The sequence below is a fragment of the Strongylocentrotus purpuratus genome, unplaced genomic scaffold (assembly GCF_000002235.5).
Source record: "Strongylocentrotus purpuratus isolate Spur 01 unplaced genomic scaffold, Spur_5.0 spur5_scaffold_16, whole genome shotgun sequence".
In the NCBI taxonomy this organism is placed as follows: domain Eukaryota; kingdom Metazoa; phylum Echinodermata; class Echinoidea; order Camarodonta; family Strongylocentrotidae; genus Strongylocentrotus; species Strongylocentrotus purpuratus.
In genome coordinates this window covers 5627642-5639685 of record NW_022145601.1, presented here as the reverse complement: position 1 = coordinate 5639685, position 12044 = coordinate 5627642, and the positions used below count along the sequence as shown (strand labels likewise).

Sequence of the window (12044 nt, the reverse complement as noted above, 5' to 3'; positions counted from 1 at the left end):
GCCAAACAAGTATTTTCCAGGATGTATAGAGTCTACTAGTCTACTAGAACGGAGAAAGAGAGAGACTAGGAGAGAGAAAGGGAGGAAAGAGAGGAAGGAAGGGAGGGAGGGGTGAGAGAAAGAGAGAGAGAGAGAGAAAAGAAAAGGGAGGGGGGAGGAGACGCTTACGCCTTCTCATGCATCAATGGCTTGACCATAAATATATGCCACTGACCCTAAATGGTGCATTGTGAATCCCTACTCGTTTATCACATATACCACACATGGGTCGAGAGAGACAAGTCTAGGTAAAATGTCTTTCCTAAGGATAGACAAAAGTTTTGAGTTCCTACGCTCCACTCCCGCCCCCCCCCCCCCCCGTTTTTGCCATGCTTCCCCCAATGCATGTGGACTATAAGGGAAAAAACAATTTGCATATAATTAGGGGATTCTTATTAATACATTTTTTTTGTGTTGGGGAGGGTGGGACTAGAAGGGAAAAAACGGAAGTTTGGCGGCTCCGCCCTTTATAGTCTACGTCATTGCGCACAATTAGGAGAAGAACACGAGGAAGACAAAGAGAAAAAGAAGAAGAAGAAGAAGAAGAAGAAGAAGAAGAAGAAGAAGAAGAAGAGGAGAAAAAATTATCGTTCAAAATGCTATGGAAAATGAGATCAGGAAGAAAAATACTTTGAACGTCAGTAAGAGACAGCTTTTTTCAAATTTTGAATCCTTAATTAAAAAAACACCTGCATAACAAACTAATTTGAAATGCACTGCAATAATTTCTCCGATATTGAATATTGTAGACAGTTAATATCCGCCTTTTTATTTCTCAAACGAAGAAGCCATTATAATATATACTCCTTTCTTTTATTTCGTTTCACTCTTCCTTGACTTTGTCTCAAAAAGTATCCAATGTCATTTCTGTACTCCTTTCTCCACTGTAGTTAATATCAATTTACTCTAGACCCTACAAATTATTTTCAGTTTAGTCGTTTCAAGTACGGAACTGCTGACGATATACTTAACTTGTAATAATCTGCTGGCAGTTGCAATTACTACAACCGATGATAGAACCATGTCAAAACCACCGTGGGGAAGGCAAACCTCATATCTTGGTCCGTATTTTACTAAAATGGTAACCCAACGTGGGGCTTACCAATTGTTCAACCATCGAGTATAACAAGTAAGAATAGTCCGCAGTACAAATTTTTACAAAATTTTAACAAAATAGGTGATTTTAGACCACGGTCCAGTGAACCTGAATTATTAAAAATTCAGACCATTGTAGATGAAGATCCAGAATACAGACCCATCCAATCGGAGTTTATGACAAATGCTCTGGCGACGAATGCTTTATCGACAAGATGCTTCGGTCAGCATCGATTACCTAACTTCAATCATGGATTAAACACTGTACCTAATCCTAACCCTTAACCCTAAATCTAGCCCCAACGTTAATCCTAACCTAAGTGTAATATTTGGAGGGGAACAAAGAAAAGAAGAAAAATAAGAAGAAGAAGAAGAAGAAGAAGAAGAAGAAGAAGAAGAAGAAGAAGAAAAAAAAGATGGAAAAGAAGAAGAGCAATATCGTTGCCGCAACAATATTGTTGGATCATCCCTGCGGTTGGAAAATAGGTTCCCCCCCCCCCCCCCCTCCGTCCTCCCTCCCCTCCATGTGAAGGTGGAAACATGATGTAAATTACAGAAATAATTATAATGAACTATTATGAATTAGTATAAAAATGAAACTATTAATAAGGGAGCACTATTCTTTATATTTGTGATTGTTTTGTTCTGAAGGTATTTCAATTGGGTTTTTAAAGAGGGGATGCCCCTCCCCTAAATCAGCCACTGCGGATGGAGTGTGGAAATCAAAGTGCCTCTCAGGCGCGGATCCAGGATTTCTTAAGGGAGGGGACCAACTTTTTTTTTTTTGCTCCCGAAAATTTGAAAATCGCGCCGGCCGAAAAGTCGCTCAGTGGGGGGTGGGGGGGGGGGGGGGGTAGTGAGCACATTTTTTTTTTGGGGGGGGCCCTCGAAAAATTTTAAATTTGCACCCCCCCCCCAAAAAAAAAGGTAAAAATCAGGTGATTTTGCATGATTTTTTTCTCAAGGGGGGGCCGGGCCCCCCGGCCCCCCCCCCCTGGATCCGCCACTGGTGCCTCTATTCGTTTATTGGGGTCCACGCCCCCAACGCATCTTCGACCTGGATTATACCTACCAGCAACAAGTTATTAAGGTTATCTCTTAATCATACACTTCAAAAGACCTAACCTTCCCACTTCATCTAAAGCTTCTGTTGGTAGACCGACTCATGTTTTATTTCGACGCAGATTTTGCCACTTTGTGTTTCGAGATTCGAAAAGAAGGCAAGTATTTATTTGTTGGTATTTTTCAATGAGTTTTATTCCCAATCTGATACCTATAGTTTACCTAAATGCCTTAAAGCCATCACTAAACATTTGAAAATACTCGTTGAAAAAAAATTAAACAAAAATACAGAAAGCAATAATAAAGTGATGTATGGCGACAACAAGGAATTCCTCTGTTAACATCGTAACCCCTTCTCTAGTAATATGTTATCAGCGTGTATTTTGTTCCGCCTAATCAGCATATTAAACTGTCTTGTTATAAAATGTGTCAACAAAATTGATTTGAAAATTTCCACATTGTATTCCTCTTCAGATTAATATCTACATCATGAAGTTTTTCTATGGCTACCTGATCCTGCTAGGCGTGGCGTCGCTGACATGCACCACCGCCCAGGATAGTATGAATTCTACATCTTATTTTTCTTATTGTAATAATCCAGTGACGAAACCACGTTTCTTAGAATGGATATATATTCTTTTTTTTGGGGGGGGGGGACATAATCACAGCAACGTAGAGCAGCAGAAGTGAGAGCAAGACGCCCTCACGCACAGCCTGGCGGAAATCAGCGCCGATAAACCCAACAACAACAACAACAACAAAGAACAAATACCTGTCCAAAAAAACATAGCAGTTTCCCCAAAAAGGGGATATGGGGGACACATCATATATACATCGTTAGGGGGGTCTTTGCTTGATTAGGGGTCCAGACACAACCTCTATTCTATGAAAGTTGCAATATTTTATCTTTTGTTCGTTTTTTTCTTCTTTTTCTTTTAGATTCTGAATGGTATGATCACGCTCTCCTAAGAGCAAACCTCCTCTCAACCTATGCCGGTAAAGAAACTCTTCCATACTATGATCAGGCTAACCGAGTAAATCTGGGAATGTCACTGACGAAGCTTCGAGGACTGGTTAGTACAATTACTAATAGAATAATAGTAATAATAATAATAATAACATTATTAATAATAATTATGCTAGTAATATTGATAATAAGACAATAATACTTCTAATGATAATAGTTATAACGATTAAATCAGTACTAATAACACTAATAATAATAATAATAATAACGGTACTATTACAACTAATAATGATAAAAATAATAATAATTATAACAAAAAGCGCCGGGAGTGTAAAGTCTGACAGATGATGAGCGATATACTGTACAAGAACCTATTATTATTATTATTATTATTATTAACAATCACAATAATAACAATTATAACAATAATAATGACAACAAAATATAATCAAATAATAATGATAATGATATAATTTTTTAATTTTTTTTTTTTTTTTTTTTTTTTTTGGGGGGGGGTTAGTGGTTGAAATTGCAAATCACTCCCCTCTGTAATTCATAACCACTGTTCAGACTGGTCAGATAGTAAAATAATTGGGAATTTAGAATGCTAGGAATGTATCAATATCAAATGTATTAATATCAATATTAAAGATATTGCATATGCAAGTAGATAACTGAAATATACATCTGGTTCAAGTTTTTGCCAATATTTTTTTTTACAAAGTTAGTGATATATCAGAGAGAAATAGAATATGAAATGACTACTAAGAAGATTTTTTTTTTTTTTTTAAATTAGATATAATTGTCACACAAAGTATATCAATGTGTAACTTACATTGTGTGAAGTCTAAGCACTCACTTTGACCCTCATGACATACAATGAAGAGGTCATCTTTATGGCGCCATTGTCTGTTTTTTAATTTAATCTATTGTTACTTTTTTCTTAAAGGATTTATTCAAAGGAACAATTCAGATGAACGTATGGATGAATTTAGTAAGTGATATCATATAAAATAAAAGTAAAATAAAAGTCCTATTTTATACCGCGATAGTTGTGTTATATTGTCATTATTTAGGCCTATTATTTGTTTACTATCTCTCCCGTAATTCAATATTCAGAATCTGACAGTTTGTTTATGCCAAGGTTCGATGTTTTTGAGAATCGGTCGTATATGACGCGGTATACCTCCACACACACACAAAATCCGCTTCTGATTTTTGAAGTGTAAATGAATGTCAACTTTGCTCAATAAAATTCATGCGAGTATTCAGTTAACTTTGTGTTATACGATAAGAAATGTGAATAGTAACTTAACGTCATGATAAGAATAAAATAAAAAGAAAGTGAGTCAATTCATAAATCATCATCATCATTCCAAAGTTATTATCAGAATACTCAAGGTAGAATTTTTGTGTCAACTCTTCATTCTTTATCATGTCATCTCTTCTTTCATTCGAATCATTATCACCATCGTCATCATCATCATCATCATCATCATCATCATCTTCATCATCATCATCATCCTCATCTGCATCACAATCATCGAAATTTGTATTTTTCAATTGCTATGTCTCTGTTTAATAAATGTGTTAATAAATTTCATGAGTTTTTGTCTGGGGCTGTCGTAATATCAAGCAATCTGCTTACAATGACAGTCCTTCTTCCGCAAATAATTGTATAATGTGTTATAATGTTTGAGGAAATTAAGTATTTGTGACAGTTTATCATTTCATTTTTGAAAATAACAGTTTATATATATATATATATATATATATATATATATATATATATATATATATGTATTTGCTAATTTATTATTCATTGTCAGTAAAATACTTATTGTACTTTATATTTCTGTTATCGAAAAACTGTAAACTTACATGAATGCAGAAGGAAATAAAATCAAATCAAATCAAATCAAAGGTGCGATTATCCAACCATTCGTTAATTTGAAACTTCGAGAATAACCTTCGATCAGGGGGGGATATTTTTTTTCTCGGTTAGGTATGGGGGACGATTTAGCCTGATTTTTTTCAAACATACCCCCCTCCCATCTCCACCCCCCCCCCCCACACACACACACACACACACTTAAAAAGGAGAGCATTGGAAGTAATGGAACATTTTGATTAAACAAGGTAGGAGAATAACAATTCAATAGGTTTGCATGGGCCCGGTGCATAAAACTTAGCGTTGATGGTATATTCCATGAAAACCTTGATTTGATTGACTGTTGAGTGATGTTGCCATGGTATTTAATATTGATGGCAAACTTACCATAAATGCTAAATTGTACATGCAACGCGGCCCTGATCAGGTTAATTGATATTAAAAATCTAATGGAGAGGGAAATGTGTGTTATGGAGGAAGAATTTCATGAAAATATACAAATGGAATTTATCACTTAATATATCAATACAATTATTTTGCTTTTACCATTGTCCTTTTTATTCCTTTTTGAAAGGCTTGGAGTGACCCGAGGTTAGCATGGGATCCAACCACATGCGGAAACATCACCAAACTTCACTTGCTTCCCTCAGAAATCTGGGTGCCTGATATAACACTCTTCAACAGGTATTATCATAAGGATACAGGGGGGATGTTTCACAAAGATCCTAAGTTGAACTTATCTCTAAGTTGGACTTTATAAAAGGCATAAAATGTTGATTCGAATCATTCATGTTTTCTATTATCAAGAAGATTTCATGTTCTTGATGTAGAATTTATAAAATCTCTAAAAATAATTCAAATTTTGCTTTTAAATATACTTTATTTTATGGCTACAAATGGCTCTCCATAATTGTTAAGTCCATCTTAGAATTAAGTTCGACTTAGGATCTTTGTGAAACACCCCAGGGGGATATACGGTATCTCGTATTCGGGTAGCGAAGGGGTTTATAAACAAATTTACGTTGTCACTTTAATAAGGGAATGAAAAGACTTGAAATGTACTTTTAATAACTCTGTCTCTTTCTCGCCAGAATTAGAAGTCGGAAATTTAAATGTCGGGCAGGCGACATCAAAAAGAGCACATATTTTTTTTTGTGTCCAGGATTTGATGAAAAATTTCGTAAGAACTCAGCCAGCCGCTGAATAAGAGGGGAGGGGGTAAAGTCACCTTTTTTGGTCACCCATTACTATAATTTAAAATAAAAATCATATATATATTTTTATTTTTTTATTTAATAAAACAAATTGAAGGGGGGTCGACCCCCCCCCCCCCCCCCTGCGTACGCGCCTGGTGTTAGGCAAGGAGTTGGGTCCAGGATTTTAAGCTAGCTTTAAAAAAAATGTTAACAATGTAGCGTATTGTCTCCGAAGAAGGTGTCGTAAATATGTTTACGGTTGAGTTTGCACGTTACTATTATTTGCCGTTTCAAAAATGTGATCAGGTGATGAATAATTCTAATACCATTTCATTTGTCGTTCAGAATGTCGTTGTCTGTCATTCAAGATCTTGTTTACTTCCCATTCTAGTAACTCACCGAGTGAAAGCCTGAGGAGTGGAGTTTCCGCTATTGTGTACGCTGATGGTAGTGTCTTCTATGACCCACCAATGCATCTTGAAGCAACCTGTACGGTGGATCTGACAGACTACCCCTACGATCAACACGTAAGACTACAATTTTGATTTTACTCTTGATTCGTACGTACGAACGAACGATATATATTAAAAACGCTCATATACGCCACGTCGTGGCGCATGTGGCGCTTATTAGGCCTACTATGACCGGGGTAATAATATATATATCTGTAAAGCGCTTTGAGAGAGCCTTCGGTCCTAAAAAGCGTTATATAAGAACTAGCTACTATTATTATTGTTATTATTATTAATCTAGGACCTTTGTCATACCCGAGCTGTTGGTCATATCTTCCGTGTGTCTAATGCCCCTTTACAATCATGTCACCACATTGTCCTTATGTCCATGTGGACCTACGTCTCATTGGTGTTATGTCTCATCGGTCCTATATCACATTGTCCTTACGTCCTTTAGACCTACGTCTCATTTGTGCTATGTCTCATTGGTCCTAAACCACATTGGTCCTATGTCCCTGTGGACCTACGTCTCATTGGTGATATGTCTCAATGGTCCTACACCACATTGTCCTTATGTCCCTGTGGACCTTAGTCTCATTGGTGCTAAATTTCAATGGTCCTACAGGCCTTAAATTTCAACATTTTTAGGGCAAGGCCACTTTTCTGCAGGGCACATTGCTATATTACAGCACAAATGGGAAGAACTGGAAAGGGCACAAAAAATCTCCAAGGCCAATGAGAGGGGCATTGAGGCCAATCAAAGGGGCATCCAAGGCCATGGCCTTGGTGGCCTTGGATTAATTTAAGCCGTGGTCCTACACCACATTGTCTTTATGTCCCTGTGGACCTACGTCTCATTGGTGATATGTCTCAATGGTCCTACACCACATTGTCCTTATGTCCCTGTGGACCTTCGTCTCATTGGTGCTATATCTGAATGGTCCTACACCACATTGTCCTTATGTCCCTGTGGACCTTCATCTCAATGGTGCTATGTCTCAATGGTCCTACACCACATTGTCCTTATGTCCCTGTGGACCTACGTCTCATCGGTGCTATGTCTCAATGGTCCTACACCACATTGTCCTTATGTCCCTGTGGACCTTCGTCTCATTGGTGCTATGTCTCAATGGTCATACACCACATTGTCCTTATGTCCATGTGGACCTACGTCTCATTGGTGCTATATCTCAATGGTCCTACACCACATTGTCCTTATGTCCCTGTGGACCTTCGTCTCATTGGTGCTATGTCTCAATGGTCCTACACCACATTGTCCGTATGTCCACGTGGACCTACGTCTCATTGGTGATATGTCTCAATGGTCCTACACCACATTGTCCTTCTGTCCCTGTGGACCTTCGTCTCATTGGTGCTATGTCTCAATGGTCCTACACCACATTGTCCTTATTGCTCTGTGGACCTTCGTCTCATTGGTGCTATATCTCAATGGTCCTACACCACATTGCCTTTTGTCTCTGTGGATCTTCGTCTCATTGGCGCTATGTCTCAATGGTCCTACACCACATTGTCCTTATGTCCACGTGGACCTTCGTCTCATTGGTGCTATGTCATAATGGTCCTACACCACATTGTCCTTATGTCCCTGTGGACCTTCGTCTCATTGGCGCTATGTCTCATTGGTCCTACACCACATTGGTCCTATGTACCTGTAGACCTAAGACCACTGTGGATTAATAATACACAGGTACTCACAGCCATTGTCTTGACGCCCCGCAAAGTAGCCACAGTTCGAAATTCTCTTATGATAAAGGTAAGGTTACAACAATAAAATCAACCAGTGATTCTACGTGAAACATTAAATAATAATTAGTGAATAATACGTCATTTTCTACTTACTATCTTTCAGAACTGCAGCCTGAAATGGGGATCATGGGCGTATGGCGCATCTGTGATAACCATAGACTCGATATCAGACTCCATTGATTTGTCTGAGACAGTCGATCATCCGATTTGGGATATCATCAACCAAAAGGCTACAAAGCATACTGACTTTTACTACAGCTGCTGCCCGGGGGAAACCTTCGAGGATGTTACATTCTCGTTGGTTGTCCGTCGAAGAGAGACCCACGGCCGTATCGCCTCCTCCGTGGTCACGGCATGGCTTATCCTCATCGTCTTCCTGATCAGTCCGTCGTCGGCCGGAGTACGGATCGTCTTCGCGGGTTCCGTCCTCATCGCCTTGGTGGTATTGTCGGCAGCGCTCAGTGCAGAGGTCCCCGCCTACTCGACGACCAGACTTGGTCGGTTCCTCATCGTTGGGATGCTCATCCTCGCTTTCGTCAGCGTCGTCAATGGCCTCATCTATCGCTTCTACCCCAAGGAGAAGCCAGGACAGCTCAATGTAAGGAAAACTTGTATATAAAACGATTACAACTACTTTAAAAAAAATCAACCTATAGCAGTTTTAGTTGCCTTTTACGTCACCCATTGAAATGTGCCAGCACTACGTTGACATAGTCACGTAGTCCGAACATAATGTAGGACCTACAACGGGGAATTAAGTTTATTTTTCGAAGTAGTTGCGATCGTCATGTATTCAACTTGGACTTAAAAACACTATTGTTATCCAATCATAAACAATGATTGAATACACAACAAGAACAGCAACAACAAAAAACAAAAAAAAGACGAAAACAAAGAAACAAACAAAAACAAATTAACATAAATGATAATGATAGTGATGATGAAGATGATGATGATGATGAAAATATAATAATATTATGATACTACTATGATAATGATATTAGCAATAGTAATGATAATAATAACAATGATGATAATAATGATTGTATAATAGTAATGATAATCATAATAATGATGATAATAATGATAATAATATGTGTATTAGGGTAGCCTCTTCAGTATTAGTACTATTCTTTCAGAGGGCCGCCTGCAATCATATTACTACATTTGCGTTTGCCGAGCTAACATGATAAGGCGCTAGAGCAATATTTTAAGGAATTTCTTCATACCGGGTGCCCATTTACTTCCCTGGGCGGAGAGTGGCAAATGTATATTAATTATTTTCGAAAGGACATTATTGTTGCGACAGGGATCCGAACCCCGTACCTTGTGATTACATATTGGAATCATGTACTTATCCACTACACCACAGCAGCTCCACGGGGATCACCACTTTTCCACCAAACACCAAGAATCATTCACTCTCTTTTCCTCTCTTTATTCTCTGGATTCAGGAAGGAGACGGTTCGTCTCCACCACGGGTTCTACTCATCATCGACATCGGGGCTTTCGTGAGTACTGTCATCATCCTAGGAATATCAACAGGCGCCCTCTTTGTCTAAACTTCAGCGTTTTGGCGTTGGCTAGCTGTACCATGTCTACAGTATGTGTACAGTGGAACCCTGTGGCATATCGTGGTTGCAGCGATTGAGTGGACATTGACGTCATTTTATTTTCGGGGGAGGGGGAGGGGGGAGGCAGGTCAAAGTAAGAGGGCCATAAAGTGAGGGGATTATTTGGAAGAGGTCGAATCATCTTCATTTCACGCTGCCATCTCAATTCCTATCTTCCCTCTCTCTTACATTTTTCTTCTCCTTTTTTGTCATTTGATGGGGGTGAGACATGAGCGCTCCCCGCGTTCATGCAGTTATGTTCCCGGTGCCGGTATCTCGCATAAAAGTAGATTACGTTTGATTTTCTAATATCATCTTTCAAATTATAATAATTATTCTCCTTCGCCTCTTTGTCCTCTTATACTTTAGTGTGTGTTCCTCATTTGGTCTCATGAAGTAAGAGTATTAATACCTGGAGATTAGTTATAAGAAGAAGTCTTACAAAAAGACAAACGATTGTCATTACCTGAGAAGGCCAAACAACATGACCCCTTTTATGATGGTTTGTCCTTCGTACATTTTAACAATTTTTAGCATTGCATTTAGAGTATATTTCTTTTTGTATCATAAACATCATAATTAATTCAGTCATACATGTAGAATCTTTACATATTTTCCAAAGTGAATTTTCTCCAAACCAGATGAGAAATTTGTTGGATAAAATTATGTAACATTTGGCTAATAGGGATGATAGATCGAACTTTTACCAATTTCATTGTTTTTTTTAATGAATTCCATTTTCTATGTAATGTGCAATTTGTATTTAGAACTCCGTGTCGTCCATGATTTATGTGCAAGTTTGTTTAATTTGTTTAATAATGAGAATGAAGTGTAAACATTTTCATGTTTATTGAACACAGTGTCACTACAGAATGTGATGAGTTTAGAAATTTTCTAGTAACGGCATACAAACAAAGGATTCATGGAATTCTTACAATACAACTGCTGATTATACATGCAGTATTATGAACCTCGAAGATCACAAGATCCGTATTCTACTATTTGAAATCAACCAGAAGTTGGAGAAAGAGGGAAAAAGAATAGACCTTACAATGGTTTAGAAACTTTGGACCAAGCGTAACCCCAGCATCAAGTTTTAAAATACCTTTTGCCCTGCTAGCTCCCCACAAAGAGGGAGTTTTGTTCATAATGGGCCGAAACTGCGAAAAAAACAACATACTGATGATCCTCCTGGCGATGCATGGGACTACCATTATAGTCTCTTGTGTTCTTTAACTTTACATGTTGGTATATACAGAGACAGTTGGTAGAGCAGTGGTCTCGTAATCCGGTGACTCGGGTTCGAAACCAAGTCGATGCGCTATTTTGGTAAGGCATCAATCCTCATCACCTACAGCAGTCGGTCCTCTGGTTGCTTACTGACAAGTATTTATGCTTTCTTTTTGCATTCAGGTAAAATAACCACCACTACATGACTTCCCTTGTACAGGTCGAGCGCTATGTACATCACGCAAACCTTGCAGTCATCTCTCTCTCTCTCTCTCTCTCTGTCATCTCTGATTTCTATTTAGTGTCAAAGGCAATATCAAATTACTTCAAGCTTTAAGAAAAATGTTGTTTCAAGTACAAAGCTAAAGATTGTAGAAATCAACTTGACATGAGCGTTTAACTTGCTGGTAGCATTGGCAATGAAGAAATATCTGTCCAATCTGTTTAAATCATCAATATAACTAATTACACAAATACATACCACTCTCTCTCTCTCTCTCTCTCTCTCCCTCTCTCTCTCTCTCTCTCTCTCTCTCTCTCTCGCTCTCTCTCTCTCTCTCTCTTTCCCTATCTCTCCCTCCCCTCTCTCTCTCTCTCCCTCCCTCCCTTCCTCAAGTTTCTCTCTTTCCTCCCTTTCTCCCTTTCCTCCCTTTCTCTCTCTCTCTCTCTCTCTCTCTCTCAGTCTCTCCTTTTCTCAGTTGTAGTAGACTAGTAGACTCTACATCTAAGCTG

At 38.4% G+C, this 12044-nt stretch overlaps 1 protein-coding gene across 1 annotated transcript; it reads left to right on the top strand.

Moving 5' to 3' along the window:
* The first annotated feature begins 2677 nt into the window (after nt 1–2677).
* LOC105440588 (neuronal acetylcholine receptor subunit alpha-2-like) lies at nt 2678–10881 on the top strand. The gene is made up of 7 exons (XM_030986605.1): nt 2678–2755; nt 3136–3269; nt 4113–4157; nt 5629–5738; nt 6642–6777; nt 8573–9067; nt 9924–10881. The coding sequence occupies exons 1-7, from the start codon at nt 2686–2688 to the stop codon at nt 10029–10031; spliced, it is 1098 nt and encodes a 365-aa protein (XP_030842465.1). The 5' UTR covers nt 2678–2685; the 3' UTR covers nt 10032–10881.
* The last annotated feature ends 1163 nt before the right edge of the window (nt 10882–12044 follow it).

Excerpts from the sequence above, each read along its gene's own strand:
- LOC105440588 (XM_030986605.1), top strand. The coding sequence starts at position 2,686 with ATGAAGTTTTTCTATGGCTACCTGATCCTGCTAGGCGTGGCGTCGCTG. Across the intron at positions 2,756-3,135 it reads ATGCACCACCGCCCAGGATA|ATTCTGAATGGTATGATCAC; the intron begins GTATGAATTCTA and ends TTTTTCTTTTAG. Across the intron at positions 4,158-5,628 it reads TGAACGTATGGATGAATTTA|GCTTGGAGTGACCCGAGGTT; the intron begins GTAAGTGATATC and ends CCTTTTTGAAAG.